The 16770-nt window shown below is 36.8% G+C and overlaps 1 protein-coding gene across 1 annotated transcript in view; it reads left to right on the forward strand.

Annotated features, from left to right (window-relative positions):
- TNNI3K (TNNI3 interacting kinase) overlaps positions 1 to 16770 on the forward strand; it is a 381325-nt gene that overhangs the window by 127757 nt on the left and 236798 nt on the right. Inside the window, exons 6-7 of the mRNA XM_010591188.2 lie at positions 11964 to 12062; positions 16008 to 16146. Coding sequence (XP_010589490.1) covers positions 11964 to 12062; positions 16008 to 16146 — 238 coding nt within the window. The remainder of the gene's footprint in view (positions 1 to 11963; positions 12063 to 16007; positions 16147 to 16770) is intronic.

The following is a 16770-nucleotide window of genomic DNA, read 5'->3' on the forward strand; positions in this document are numbered from 1 at the left end:
GAGCTTCTTGCATCTGTAGACTTGGAGATTTCATGAAATTTTAAATTTTTTTGCCATTGTTTCTTTAAATACTTTTATGTCCCCCACCAGTTACATGTATACTAGGCCGCATGATGTTCTCCAAATCTCAATGATGTTCTTTTCATTTTTCTTTAATTTGCTTTCCTCTGTATGTTTCATTTTATTTTAAATATTTGTTCAATTGAGTAGATAAATGAATGAATGTAGAGTAGTATATTCTAACTTTTGAGCTCTTTAACAGATTATGACCTCTTAGAAAACATTTGAAGCAGTATTTTATCACCCTTTCAATGTCCACCACAGCTAGCCTATGTATGATTCTGTGCGTGATAAGTGATAAGTCCACGAGAGCCAAAATATGACCTTGAGTATATCCAACCTGAATTAAGAAACCACCTCAAGAATAGATTTGATGCATTGAACACTAGTGACCAAAGACCAGATGGGTTGTGGAATGACATCAAGGACATCACCTATGAAGAAAGCAAGAGGTCATTGAAAAGACAGGAAAGAAAGAAAAGACCAAGATGGATGTCAGAGGAGACTCTGAAACTTGCTCTTGAGCATCGAGCAGCTAAAGTAAAAGGAAGACTTGATAAAGTAAAAGAACTGAACAGAAAATTTCAAAGGATGTCTCGAGAAGACAAAGTATTATAATGACGTGCAAAGAGCTGGAGATGGAAAACCAAAAGGGAAGAACAAGCTCGGCATTTCTCAAGCTGAAAGAACTGAAGAAAAAATTCAAGCCTCAAGTTGCAATAGTGAAGAATTCCATGGAGAAAATATTAAATGATGCAAAAAGCATCAAAAGAAGATGGAAGGAACACACAGAGTCATTATACCAAAAAGAATTAGTCGATACTCAACCATTTCAAGAGGTGGCATATGATCAGGAACCGATGGTACTGAAGGAAGAAGTCCAAGCTGCTCTGAAGGCATTGGTGAAAAACAAGGCTCCAGGAATTGATGGAATATCAATTGAGATGTTTCAACAAACAGATGCAGCACTGGAGGTGCTCACTCATCTATGCCAAGAAATATGGAAGACAGCTTCCTGGCCAACTGACTGGAAGAGATCCATATTTATGACTATTCCCAAGAAAGACGATCCAACCAAATGTGGAAATTACAGAACAATATCATAAATATCACACACAAGCAAAATTTTGCTGAAGATCATTCAAAAATGGCTGCAGCAGTATATCGACTGCCAGAAATTCAGGCCAGTTTCAGAAAAGGACATGGAACCAGGGATATCATTGCTGATGTCAGATGGATCCTGGCTGAAAGCAGAGAATACCAGAAGGATATTTATGTGTGTTTTATTGACTATGTAAAGGCATTTGACTGTGTGGATCATAACAAACTATGGATAACACTGCCAAGAATGGGAATTCCAGAACACTTAATTGTGCTCATGAGGAACCTTTACGTAGATCAAGAGGCAGTTGTTCAGACAGAACAAGGGGATACTGGTTGGTTTAAAGTCAGGAAAGGTGTGCGTCAGGGTTGTATTCTTTCACCATACCTATTTAATTTGTATGCCGAACAAATAATACGAGAAGCTGGACTATATGAAGAAGAACGGGGCATCAAGATTGGAGGAAGACTCATTAACAACCTGCATTATGCAAACGACACACCCTTGCTTGCTGCAAGTGAAGAGGACTTGAAGCACTTACTGATGAAGATTAAAGACCACAGCCTTCAGTACGGATTGCACCTCAACATAAAGAAAACAAAAATCCTCACAACTGGACCAATGAGCAACACCATGATAAACGGAGAAAAGATTGAAGTTGTCAAGGATTTCATTTTACTTGGAACAACCATAAACACCCATGGAAGCTGCAGTCAAGAAATCAACAGATGCATTGCATTGGGGAAATCTGCTGCAAAGGACCTCCTCAAAGTGTTGAAGAGCAAAGATGTCACCCTGAAGACTAAGGTGCACCTGACCCAAGCCATGGTATTTTCAATCACATCATATGCATGTGAAAGCTGGACAATTGATAAGGAAGACCAAAGAAGAGTTGACGCCTTTGAATTGTGGTGTTGGCAAATAATATTGAATATACCACGGACTGCCGAAAGAACGAACAAATCTGTCTTGGAAGAAGTGCAGCCAGAACGCTCCTTAGAGGCAAGGATGGCGAAACTGCATCTTACATACTTTGGACATGTTGTCAGGAGGGATCAGTCCCTGGAGAAGGACATCATGCTTGGCAGAGTACTGGGTCAGCAGAAAAGAGGAAGACCCTCAATGAGGTGGATTGACACAGTGGCTGCAACAGTGAGCTCAAGCATAACAAGGATCCTAAGGATGGTGCAGGACCAGGCAGTGTTTTGTTCTGTTGTGCATAGGGTCGCTATGAGTCAGAACCGACTCGACGGCACCTAACAACAACAACAACTAACCTTTGCTAACTTGATTTACTCTTCTCTAATTCTAGTCATTTTTTGGGGGGAGGGAGCCCTGGTGGTGCAGGGGCTAAGAGTTCAACTGCTAACCAAAAGGTCGGCAGTTTGAATCTACCAGCTGCTGTTTGGAAACCCTATGGGGCAGTTCTACTCCATCCTGTAGGGTCACTATGAGTCAGAATTGACTCGACAGCAATAGGTAGTCAGTTTTTACATCTTTAATAATTTTTCTTGAAAAAAAATCTGTGTAATAACAAAAGAAGGCTTCTAGAAAGTCAAGGTAAGCTTCAAAAAGTTTAACCAGGAATATGAATTCTTAAGTTTTACATATTGCCAGAAACTATGAAATTCACACAAGGGAGAACCAATGATGGATTTTTTTCCCTGTCTTTTGGGAAAAAGAACTTAATAACAGAAGTTTATTTACAATCATAGCTGCAAAATTGCCTCTAGGAAACTTCTTTTTATTTTCAGTGTAGGCTTCTATCTATGACTAACCAGTATTTGTCTTAAGTTAGCATGACCAATGGAGTGGTTAATACGTTTACCACCATTCTGCTTACCATTTTCTGTCTTGATAATAGGTCTCTAACTAGAAGATACAAAAAAAAAAAAAAAAGTTTTTTTTTTTTTAACTAGAAGATGTGTATTCTGCATTTTAAGAAACTTCTTCAGAAAGCAAATTTTCTAATACCGATTCCTACTCCTGTCAATACATAGTGTTTCATGATCATTTGAAACATTTTTTGCAACCATGGATTTACCATTTAATTGCGTCATTTATTCTGACATTCTTGCAGACCAACAGTTACAATAGTATTGTTAAATAAAAAGCCTGTAGGATGCAACTCATTTCCCACATCTGCTGTCCTAAAATGAATTACTGTATTATTTTGTAGTTCATCAAATGGTGAGTTTTCTCATTTGATTAATTAGGAAGGTCAAAAAAAGGGGCTGTAAATATTCCATACGTGTTCTTGTAATAGGACTAACCCTTGAGCCAAGACTAAATTGTTGATGATGTCTTCCTTGTTTTTAAATTCCAGCTACTAGAAATTCATTAATCATTGATACGATTTTGTTTTGATAGAATTTTTTATTACTTAGCTGTGACTAAGAGGCAAAATATTTATGTGTTCCTTCTTATGTTCTATTTGTTGCCTTCAACTCACCTTCAAAGTTTAATTTTAAAAAGTTGATTTTTACATGGATGCAAAACACTTTTGTTTTTAAAATGATTTTGAGTAAGCGTTTCCTATGAGAAATGGAGGCACACGTAACCTGGGCTGGACAATGAAAGTTAAATGAAAAAACTGGTTGTCTGGGGATGCTTGCTGACAAGTGTCAGCTGGTACTCCTCCGTAATGGTAATGTCGTGGAGTAAGTGCAGTGTGGGTAGGAACTCCAGTGGGAGGGGACCTAACTGGTGGTCAAATTTTCAAGTTTCTGCAATTAAATATAGTGAAAAATGTAGGGCCTGTGACAAGATATATAAATAAACCTCATAGGAAAAATAAGTGTGGTTTCGAAATGCATACAACGTGATGTATTCATAACATAGTGAACATTGAAAGACTGTTTTCTAACCCAGGAATTTTAAAATAAGACCCTCACATAAGGAAATACTCCAAAAATGTATCTAAAGAAGAAAATAGCACAGCAAGAGGATGAGTTTCTGGAATGCTCAGGAAATTTTGCCCCTGTTTTCTTAAATGTATCTCCTCCATGGGCATCCTTGGAACATTCCTTTATTGTCTTCTTCCTTTATCAAGTACTCTTCTCTTTCCTTTGCTGGCTCGTCTCCTTCCCACTCTGTAATCCTAAGTATCCCACAAATAATTCCTCTTACCTTGGTGAAATGATGTTATGTCGTGGCTTCATTTATTGCCTCTATAAAATGATACCCCTTTTTTCTCCAGTCCTTTCCCTTATCCTGATTCTCCCAACTCTTCTTCATCCATAAACTTTTCTACTTTTGTTCTCATTTCCTGAGAGGTGATTTTGAACGTATATAATCTATAAAAAAATTCTTTTATTGTATGTATATGTTGTCATATCTCTAAGCTTTATTTCTACAACTTAAGAAGATGGTGCTTTCTTTTAGTTCCTTGATAGTATTTGTGGGGTCTTGTTCGGAGTCATTTTAAGACTAAATTTAATTTTAACCTGAGATAATAAGAGAAAGATCACATAAGAGAACCTCATTTCGCAACAGCCTGAAGAAACTGTTTTCCAATAGGTTTTTGTGCTCAAATACTTAATTAGAGCTATGTCAGGTTAAAAAAAAAAAATCATTATAAAAATAGTCGGCCGGTGTTATAGGTGAAAAACTCTGTAACTACATAGAGTTCTTACCTAACATTTGCAATGGATGTAAAGTAGTGACTGTATATATTTTCTAAAAAAATCCTACAGAAAACAGACCATCAAATCAAAATAAAGACTTTGTAATTCTAAAGCAAATGCAACAATCTAAAATGCTTTCTAAGTAATATAAGGCTTCAATACAAAAGGATAAGCAATTATTGGGAGCTTCAATTGACGTAGCTCTTGGTTCAGTAGTTTGAAAACTTGAGAATTATATTCACATGTTATGTGAGAGATTGACCCAAGTGGAAGAAGCTTGTGGTACTGGATAAAAGCACACGGAACTGCCAAGGGGAATTAGAAAAACTAGGTATTAGAAATGATTGATCTGAGAGACAGAAACTATAGGTGGTGGTTTCCCATCATAAATTCATGAACTAGGCAAAGTTTTCTCTTCCTGCTCATCTCCTCTAATGGACCTTTTCTTTTAAAGTCGTCCTTTTCTGACAATTTCTCACCATTATTCCCTTCTCCAGTCCCCTTATATGCTATGTTGTACTGATTCTACTATTGTAATATCTCTAGAATTTATTCTTCATCTTTAGTGACACTTACTAGTACTACTGAGTGTTTTATCCTTATCTCTCTCTCTCATTTTTTAACGTACTGCAAGAGCCTTCTAACTGATTGCTCTGCTTCCAGTTTTGCTCTCTGTTCAATGTGTTTGCAACACTTCAGGGATGAACAGAGAAAGAGGAACCTATATAGAGGAATAAGAAGAGAGGTAAGAAGAAAACTCAAAAATTGTTGTGTAGAGCAATCTAAGGAAGGATAGAATCTTAAGAAGGTGATGGACTATAGTAACAAATGCTGTAGATATGTTAAAGTAAGTAAAAGACCATTGAAATGGGCAAATAGGAGGTCTTCGACGTTATTTTCCAGAGAAATTTCCCTGGAGTGGTGAGATTTGAAGACAAATTGTATTTAGTGGGTTAAAGAATGAATAGGAGGTGAGGAAATGTGGACAAGTGTAGACTACTCTTAAAATAAGATTGTGAAGTTCAGGAAAGAGGGCAGTAGTTCATGAGGACAAAGATTGACTACTGGTCATTGAATGTCAGAACTGGAAAATATCAAATCTAAATTAACTTCCATATTAATGTCATTGGAATCATTTGGAATCGTTGAGGCATGGCTTTAGAAAATGTTTTTTCCTCTGAAGCTTTGCTAATACAGACTACTGCATTAAATGCAAATAGATATTGTCCCAGTACAGCCTCAGTGTTCTGTTCTCTGCAAGCCTCAATAATAAAAGTTAGATACAGGTACACAGATGAGACAATTGTGGCTTTAAACAAACCATAAATCTTGAGGAAAAGATTGATATAAATATAAATTTGAGGAAGTCTTTAATGAAAAAATAACAAATGAGATACCACTTAAAGCAAAAAAATATATATATAATTTCAAACTGTAGATATTTATCGAAGGCTTAGGAGGTATAAGACACTATGTCTAATTTTGGCAATTTCAGCTGAGATCAATTGCCATTTTATTCCATCTAGGATTTACCTTATTCTACTTTCTTTTCCATACGGTATTCAGTTCTCCTTCATATGGGCATTTTTTCTCCTTCATTCCTGCCCAATGAATCTCAAAAGATGAGGAATAGAGGGGGTGTTAAATGGGACCAAGTCAAATAAGTCATAGTTGTACTGTAGAAAAACATTTAAGAAGCAAGCACAGTGAGGGCTTTTGCTCTTATGGGCATTACTTTCAAAGTCTCTGGGATTTTGAAAGATAAGGTCTGGCTATTTTAGTTAGAAGGATCAAATCCCAGTGGCTCGGGCGGAAAATCCTTTTACCTGAAGTCAAAACGTCTTACACTTCATTAAAACAAGTTTTGAACATTAAAAAAAAAAAAAGAAGAAGAAGTTTAAAATTTATATAATAGTGGTTTAACGACAGTAATGATTAATGGGAAAGTTAAGTTGCATGGATAAGTAATATAGGCATTCAAAAAAAGAAATGATCAATACAGTGAAATATTTGCATGAAGTTTTTACAGAGAACATAGAAACTGGGCTTGGCCTTGCAAACTGGGTAATGTTTTGTCAGGCAGAGACAGAGAAGGGAGGATATTCTAGGAAGAAAAGGCAGTATATGCAAATAAATGTTTAAAATTATGACCTAGAAATCCAAGGGACTTCACTTGGATATTTGCAGGTGTTATCTGGTAAACAAAAATATCTGCAATACTAATTTATATAGTAATTGCCCTAATATCAAAATAAAGAGTTCTGATCCATTTCTTGTGCTCATAAAACGACCGCTTAATGGGAGGTATAAGCAGTTTATCTTTCCATCAAGGAAAGATACCACGTCATCAGTCCAGGCTATCTTAGCTCTATAATAATGATAATAATAATTACAAATTGAGCCCTTGCCACTGATTTAAATGTTGGTTATATAAATCTAATATTTCCATATCCATTGCCACTGAGTCAATTCCAACTCATAGCGATGATACAGGGCAGAGTAGAACTGCCTCATAGGTTTCCAAGCCTGTAATCTCTACGGAAGCAGGCTTCCACATCTTTCTCCCACCAAGTAGTAGGCGAACACTTAACCACTGTACCACCAAGGCTCCTCAATCAAATTACGTTGTTGTTTTAAGAGTCAGTTCCAACTCATAGTGACCCTATGTACAACAGAACGAAATACTGCCTGGTCCTGTGCCATCCTCATAATCATTGTTATGCTTGAGCCCATTGTTGCAGCCACTGTGTCAGTTCATCTCATTGAGGGCCTTCCTCTTTTTCGCTGACCCTCTACTAAGCATGATGTCCTTCTCCAGGGACTGATGACTCCTGATAACACGTCCAAATTATGTGAGAAGTCCTGCCATCCTTGCCTCTAAGGAGCATTCTGGCTGTATTTCTTCCAAGACAGATTTTTTCTTTCTTTTGGCAGTCCATGGTATATTCAACATTCTTCATCAACACCATAATTCAAAGGTGTTAATTCTTCTTCAGTCTTCCTTATTCATTGTCCAGTTTTCATATGCATATGAGGCAATTGAAAACACCATGGCTTGGGTCAGGGGCACCTTAGTCCTTAAAGTGACATCATTGCTTTTGAACACTTTAAACAGGTGTTTTTCAGCAGATTTGCTCAATGTGATGCGTGGTTTGATTTCTTGACTGCTGCTTCCATGGGTGTTGATTGTGGATCCAAGTAAAATGAAATTCTTGACAACTTCCATCTTTTCTCTGTTTATCATGATGTTGCTTATTGGTCCAGTTGTGAGGATTTTTGTTTTCTTTATGTTGAGGTGTAATCCATACTGAAGGCTGTGGTCTTTGATCTTCATCAGTATGTACTTCAAGTCCCTCTTCACTATCAGCAAGCAAGGCTGTGTCACCTGCATAACATAGGTTGTTAAGTGGGAAGAGCCCTGGTGGCGCAGTGGTAAAGTGCTTGGCTGCCAACCAAAAGGTGGCGAACCCAACAATGGCTCCAAGGGAGAAAAATAGTATTATACTATAATACAGTTCATATCTTCAAAGAGCATTAAGATTATTAAGATATCCTTTCTGTGATAAAACTGTTTCTAGTTTATAATTTCAGTATTTGTTTTTTGAGGAAAAAAAGCAAAACCTTGCATTTTCTCAAGATTTTGTAAAACAATGAAATGTTATGCCTTGCAAAAAAAGCTTAATGGGATAATGTATATAAAACTCAAACCCTACTTCTGGGCATGGAGCAGGAACTTGGGGTTTGCTGAAGATTAATTTGAAATAAGTAATCGATACATGTCGGTTCAATTGAATTATTTAAAAATTCTATCATGTACTTTGGTCCTAATTAATAATTTTTAAATTCCCCTACAAATGATGGTAAGTTTTTCTTCCAAATTTTTATGTTTTGACCAAAAATACAATCCCATTCAACAATTATTTCGATGCCTATCATATACCAAAAAACCAAACCCCAAACCTGTTGCCCTCGAGTTAATTCTGACTAATAGCCATCCTATAGGACAAGATAGAACTGCCCTATAGGGTTTCCAAGGCCCAGCTGGTGGATTTAAACTGCCAGCCTTTTGGTTAGCATCCTATCATATAACCAAACCACCAAACCCACTGCTGTCGAGTCGATTCCAACTCACAGCGACCCTATAGGACAGAGTAGAACTGTCCCATAGAGTTTCCAAGGAGCACCTGGCGGATTCAAACTGCCGACCTCTTGGTTAGCAGCCGCAGTACTTAACCGCTATGCCACCAGGGTTTCCAGCCTATCATATAAAACTTACCATAAAATAAATTTACTCTGATTTCATGGAGCTTCATGTAGTGGAAAGTTGATTTCCTGGCTTTTTCAGACTCTGGGTAGGGGAAACATAAGTAAAATGATTTGACAGAAATATTTTTGAAGCCTGAATATTTATACAAGTACATTTGTTTCAGCCTATATGACAGGTGTATTTGTATGTCACTATATACTATATTTTTTTATATATACTATATTTATACAAGAGTACTAGGAGATGCTCTTTGCATCATGACTCAAAAAATCATAAAAGCCAATAAATGCATCCTACTCATATAAATGAAATGTAAAATTATTCAGATAATTTCAGTGTACATTGCTCTCAATGGTTAAATATTTCCTTGAATTTTAAAACAAACTAAAAAAAGCCTGCAGTTCAGTAATGACTGTGTGTGGTTTCATTAAAGCTTAACATTTTAACAGTTTCTCAGAAGGCCGATATCTCATAATTAATCAATGTTCATCCCAAAGGTTGGCCATCTGAATGACTGGATAGTACTAACTTAGGGGGAACATTTTTGCTTTGGACTATTTTTTGAAGTCTAAGAGCCATTATCTTTTGGAATGAAAGTAAGTTTAGAACCATGCCTAAGAAATTGGCTCTGTATGTTAACATTTGAGAGTTCTTTTAAAATAAAAATTCATGCTGTCTACTTTATTTTATGCTATATTTAAAATAAGAGAAATTTTTAAAACCTTCATCTACCTTGATCATTCATGGCTTCCTTTAAAGGTTCCTGAGATTGAACTTCTAGGCATGTGAAGCCTAAGATGCCAGGCACTTGATATGAATGGCTCTGGCATTTATTTTCAGGCTGAATCTGCAGGGTCTCTGCTGATAGATGGCTTCCTCTTATCTGGAATTTTTGAGTCAGTTCAGTTGCATAAAGGTTCAGAGACCAAGGTCATATCAGGAACATGATGGAAAGAAACTCTGAAATTAAACAGAATTCCAGTTCTGCCCCTTAAAGGCTTTATGATCTGAAGTAAAGTACCTAAACTCTCTGAGACTCAGTTTCTTCACCTTTGAAACAGGGAGAGTAGTGCCTACCTTTTGTGTTTGGGGATGAACTAATGAGTGTAAACATCAATTTTTATTAACGCACTTTGTATAAAACTTAGTATAAAACTGCTGTCAAGTTGATTCCAACTCATAGCAACCCTATAGAAAAGAGTAAAATTGTCCCCATGGGGTTTGCAAGGCTGTGAATCTTTACAGAAGCAGACTGCCACATATTTCTTCTGAGGAGCAGTTTGTGGGTTTGCCACCTTTTGGTTAGCAGCAGAGTACTTAACCGCTGTACCACCAGGGCTGCTCACACTTAGTACAGTCCCCCACATATAACAGGCCCTCAATAAGCATTAATCATTTATTTATTTTTGTTACTAGAAAACAGCTCACTTTATACAATTTGTATTCTGTTGGTCAATAGTCTGCAATGTCCAAATATCAGCAAAAGCATTGTTTCGAGAATGCAGGGACATCTATACACGTGTTTTTCTTTTTTGGACCAAAGAAAATTTCAGGTGTTATCTTTTTCACAACAATTTGACTTAGTTCTCATGTTATGCCACTGTTTGAACGAATTATGAGAATAAGCATATACAAATAATATAATTATACAGTTTTAACTAATGTTTTTTATCTCATTACATTATTTGATGGATAAATAAACAAATGACTAAATGAATGAACTATTTAAGACTACAGAGCACTCAGAAACAAAGCTTGAGATAGGACACTAAGGATTCACTTCCCTTGTTCCATGACTTCTTGTCACTGATCCTTCCATGACCTTGAAAAAATTTCCTAATTCCCCTGGCTCTCAAATCTTTCCTCTTTAAAACTAAGGGTTTTAGTGGATGTTGTCCATGGCTCTCAAACAGGCAAGGAAACTTAACTTGAGGCAATTTGGTTATGGTTCTATGAGGTCTTAAATTCCACCCTCCTGTTTCTCTTCTAAGTCTATCAGACTTTTGAAAAATTTCCCAAAGAATTGCATGTATATTATTTGAGTAACTGAAGAATAGACAGTACATTAGGGAAATACCGAATGAAAATGAACACATGTAAAAGAAATTATTCCAATTTGTTATCTGAAAAAGAGAGACTTGGAAGTGGGTTGCTGAGAGGAAAAGAAATCTGAAGGGTCAGCAACTTAGTGGCCATCCTATGGTTTTCCATGAAGACAATTGGTGGATAGCTCCTGGTAGTGTTTTTCACTCATTCATTCATTCATCCATCAATTCATTCATTCAACAAATGCTTATTGAATAATGACTATTTGCATGGCAACATGCTAGACTGATATTACAAAGATGAATCTAATATAAACATTGTCTTTAAAGAATTTCTCTCTAGTAGGGGGGAGGAAGTATGTGCGTACGTAAGAAAACATTCTAAGCAACATGAAAGAAAGCTATATGAGATTTAAGAGTAAAGAATTAGCTTCATCCAGGTGGTTGGCAATAAAAGGAAGGAAATTAAGAAAATCTTGGAGAAGATTTTTCATTTAGACATCTGGAGAATCGGTAGAAGTGAGTTTCTGACTGAGGAAATAGTGCGAACAAAGGTTCAAAGGAGCAGAAAACTGGGTGCAGTTTGGATTGCCTAGAAAATTGGGTTTATGAAAGAGAATAATGGGAAATATACTAGAAAGGATACGGTCAGAATGAGAGAAGCTTAAATGCTATACTGTGGGAGTTGGGCTTTTTTTTCTAGGCAAGAGTAAATCATTGGAGGTGTTTGAGAAGAGGGCTGGAAGAAAGTTGTTTTAGGTTGATGACTCCTGAAGAAGAGTTGCATACGGTGTTTGTAAACTGAATTTTGATGGTTAGATGCCCTAAATGAAACCCCTAACTGAGGTCTCTTTCTTATTCAGGCTGCTGATGTGCTGCTGCAACACGGAGCTAACATCAACGTTCAAGATGCGGTTTTTTTCACCCCACTGCACATTGCAGCATACTATGGCCACGAACAGGTGAGTCTGTGTGTAGCATTCCTAAAGCACCACTTACATGGTCCAGGCTTTTGTTGAACTGCCCTAGCTTCAAATAAAACATGTGTAAGACATCCTTTGACTTATTTTTCCCATATTTTCATCAGTCCTCCCTTTCAGGAGATTGCAGATCTATATAAACATTGTAGCTTCCGTGTTATTCATTTTTTCCTGGCACTTCGGTATGCAAGGGAGGCAGTAGGGTATATTGGTAAGTGTGTGGCCACAGGAACTGGTCAGCCTGAGTTTGAAAGTGTGCTAGGTTTATGACTGTCGGTTATATAATTTCCTTCATCTTCAGTTTCTTCATCTAGGAAGTAGAAAAAAATATGAATAGTACCTACTTTATAGACTTGCTGTTATGATGAGATAATAATTCAAAGTGTTTGTCAAATGCTCAGTAAATGTCACTGTGATGATACTAAGGACAAACAATAAAACAAATCATAAAATCCCCACTAACAGTTCTCTGGGGGAAAAACAAATTGTCTTGTGGAAGCTTTGTTTCGTGTTTCTACTGTCAAGGGTGGTAGGAGGCTAAATAATGGCCCCTGAAAAATGTTCATATCAAAATCTCTGGGATCTGTGAATGTTACCTTCTGTGGTAGAAGGGTTTTGCAGACATGATTAAATTAAAGCTTGAGATGGGGAAATTATTCTGGGATTTATGCCATCACAAGGGTCCTTATATGCATGGGGAAGAAAATCAGAGCAAGTAGTAGGAGGTGTGATTATGAAAGCAAGAGGTTGGAGTGATGAGAGGAAGGGGCCAGAAACCAAGGAATGAAGACATTCTTCCTCATTTCATATCTCTAGGATTACTCAATTATGGAGTAAATTAGAGAGTAAAACTTTACCTTTTTCCCTTCCTGGAGGCCACCGCACCACCTGAGGATCTCATGTTGAAAATCAAACTTACTCGTGTCTCTGTGCTGTTCTGGTCATTGTGCCTTTATTTCTCTGCTAACTGGCATATGCTTAGACACTCTTAGCCCTGTGAAGTGTGACCTATAGAAAAGGAAGATTTCTCATTTCATTCATGTGCTGCTCAGAGTGCACTGGAGTGCACCGGAGAGCCGGACACTGAAAATGCTTTTCAAATTACAGTGTCCAAAATCCCCAGTGATGGAAAAATTCCATACTTTTTACATTCAGGCACAGACAGGGTATGTCCACTGCACTTTATTTGTAGTCATCCTCTTTGGCGGTTAACTTCATCACCCAGCAGAAACATAAAGAGCCTCTACGCATGTTGAGTGGAAAGCTAAGTTTGTTTACTTTTTCCTGAATATATGGTCACAGACTTATAAAATTATGCTAAAATGTGGATGGCCCTCTTATGATAAGGGACTCACTTTCTGTGTGCGAAGGCAGCACATAAGTAATTTATGGATGCTGTTGTCATTTGCAAAAGTATGCTGACAAGGAGAATGGTACACTCAATATATAAATGTGCCTAAATGCACTATGTTCCTTGCCATTTGCTTATTTATTTGTTTTTAAGTAGAAGAGTAGATGTTTTGTTCCGAGAGCAATATTTCCTAGGTATGTAATAATAACATTTAATAGACAATCTATTTCAGAGATAGTTTAAATCTGTCCATTATAAAGTCATATAAGCAGAATTTATAGAGTCTGTGTAAGTGAAAATATCTGCTTAGGAGTGCAAATTTTTTAGACTTCTGCTCTTCTGATTTCTCCTGAATTAAGTCTTGATCTGCCTATTTGCCAACAAAGAGATAAAAAATACATATACTCCATGCTGGCGCTTCCACTTCTACTAACATTTTTTGAGAACCAGGCATTTTTCTAAGTGCTTTGCATGTAATTATTTAATTTCACAACAACTCTGTAAGCTAGAACTATTATTATTCCCGTTTTGCCAATCAAGAAACTGAAGTATCAGAATGTCAAATAATTCGTTCAAGGTCGTAGAGCTAATAACACAAGGCTGATTCTCGTTGCTCTTACCTGCTGTATTCAACAGGAAATCAGTTTCCTTACATCCCACCCAGTGAATATTTTGCTGAGAATTTCTACCACATGTGTACTATACTCTTGAGGGATTTTTGCTCAAGTATGTTTATTTTCTGCCACATAGGAAGTCAAAGTAGTTTTAGAGCTTAATTCTCTTTTGTGCTAACAAGTCAGTGGTCAGGACAATAGAGGAAAGCTTCTGCAACTGTTGTTTTAATGGCGCAGAAGCATTCTAATTTACCTCTTGAGATCATTGAGGTGAGCTCTGAATTCTCAGGGGAGGCATTGTGAGGCTTGGAGAAATTATTTGGAAAATTCCTAAGTGAGTATACAAATGATCCTAAGGAATACCAGAAATTGCCTGAAAAAAACCCCAGGAAGACTCCTAAATACTCCATCACTTTGTCCCTCACTGCCTCTTTGGATATAGAGTCTCAGCTAATTGGAAAGATGCTGAGGGGCTAGTGTGGCTATCTCCAACTTATTCACAAGTCCAGAAAAGGACCCAGAATTCCAGGACCAATATGAACAGTGATGACATATGCATGGGACTGTCATGAAAAATAAGAATTAAGTAATCCACCACTGGCTTTGGCCAGAAGGAGACTTTGGAAAAGATTGTTCAAAGAAAAATATGGGTGGCTCTTTAGACAAGGTTATTTATGTACAATGAAGACCTGCATTATAGGATTTGATAAGAGAGTTGATAGAAAACAGAAGAAATGGCAAAAGCAGGTTTGCAAAGGCAAAAACATGCAGAGCAATTCTGATTTTTTCAAAGCCTCTTCATATTTTATCTGGTCATCACAATAACTCTGAAACAAGAAAGATAAACAACGTTATCTTAATTCACCAATAAAGACAAAAAAAAATTACCCATTAAACAAATCTTGTCATTTGATCCTCACAACAACCCATGAAGTAAGTCTACTATTCCCATTTTACAGATGAACAAACAGGTTCAAATAATTTTATAAAATAAAAAAAATAACTAATATTCTCAAGGTCACGCAGCTACTGAGAATCAGAGTCTGGATTCAAACTTCAGTCTGTTTTACTCTGGACTTTAATTTGTTAACCAGTAGATTATGTTACTTCTTTACTGAAAAAAAAAAAAAAATCATTCATTATAAGCTTAACAGCTGACACTGTTGATTGCTTACGCAAAACTATCATTCCCACTACTGCCACCTTGCTTGCAGGCTCATGATTTTCTTCTTACTATTCAGTCTCTTCCTATCAGTTTGTGCTTGGATAATATGCCCCTATCCCCAGCCATTGTGGGTTAGATCTTGATTAGTCTAAGCCACTCACAATAAATATTTCCTTTTGCTGAGCAATAGGCTTATGAAGATGCAGAAGACAAAGTCTAGGGCAAGTAGGCGTATGGGGATGTCTTCTGGAGCAGTTTAAGGAAGGAATTCCTAGATTCAAAAAAAAAAAAAAGAGGTTCCTTGTTCCAAACAGAAGAGGCGCTTTCTTGCTCTACTCTATGGACTTTGGTGTGTAATGCCTGGAAAACTGCAGCTCTCCTTCTACGGTGAGGAGATTCAGACTACATGTTGAGCATGGCAGAACAGAATGGTGGAAAAAAACTTGAATTTTGACAATGTCATTAAGCTGTGTTATTAACCATCCCTGTAATTGTAACATTTGGGGACTTCATGTTCAGTGGTTATATCTACAGATACAGATATAGATGATGTAGAGATAGAGACAGAGACAGAAATAGAGATAGAGCCAGAGCTAGAGATAGAGCTGGACTTTAATTTGTTTAGGCCAGTAGAGTTAAGATTTTTTATTATTTTCGGGTGAAAATAATCTAAGAAAAAGCCTTAATGATACATCATCTTTTACATTGCTGAAAGCTTTTTTTTTTTAACTTTCGATATCAATTTTAACTTTTTTTTTCTACTTTTGATATCAATTTCAAATGAATGGATCCTTTAGGTCACCCGGCTCCTTTTGAAATTTGGTGCTGATGTAAATGTAAGTGGTGAAGTTGGAGATAGGCCCCTCCACCTGGCATCTGCAAAAGGATTCTTTAACATTGCAAAACTTTTGGTGGAAGAAGGCAGCAAAGCAGATGGTAAGATGATATTTTTAGAAGACCTTTGCAATTTCTTATTATCTGTATTATTTTTACATATGCTTTTTTTAGTTACCAAAGAATAATTTTGGTAGCTGATTATTCAATATTTGATTAATCTGTATTCATGTACTACTTTATCTCACAAGTCATAATTTACTATTTTTAATGCATTTATTAAAACTGTATGCAAATCCTTCTTTACATGGTTTAACTCAATTCTTTTCCTAATTTTTTTTAGTTTTATCATGCTTTAAGTGAAAGTTTTCAAATCAAGTCAGTCTCCCATACAAAAATTTATATACACTTTGCTATACACTCCTAGTTGCTCTCCCCCTTAAAAAGACAGCACACTTTTTCTCTCCACCCTGTATTCCTGTGTCCCTTCAGTCAGCTTCTGTCCCCCTCTGTCTTCTCATCTTCCCTCTAGACAGGAGCTGCCCACATAGACTTATGTGCCTACTTTAGCCAAGAAACTCACTCCTCACCAGTATCATTTTCCATTTTATACTCCAGTCCAATCCCTGTCTGAAAAGTTGGCTTTAGGAATGGTTTCAGTCTGGAGACCATGACCTCTGGGTCCTTCTAGCCTCAGTCAGACCATTAAGTCTGGTCTCTTGTGAG

Source organism: Loxodonta africana, chromosome 3 (assembly GCF_030014295.1).
Source record: "Loxodonta africana isolate mLoxAfr1 chromosome 3, mLoxAfr1.hap2, whole genome shotgun sequence".
In the NCBI taxonomy this organism is placed as follows: Eukaryota; Metazoa; Chordata; class Mammalia; order Proboscidea; family Elephantidae; genus Loxodonta; species Loxodonta africana.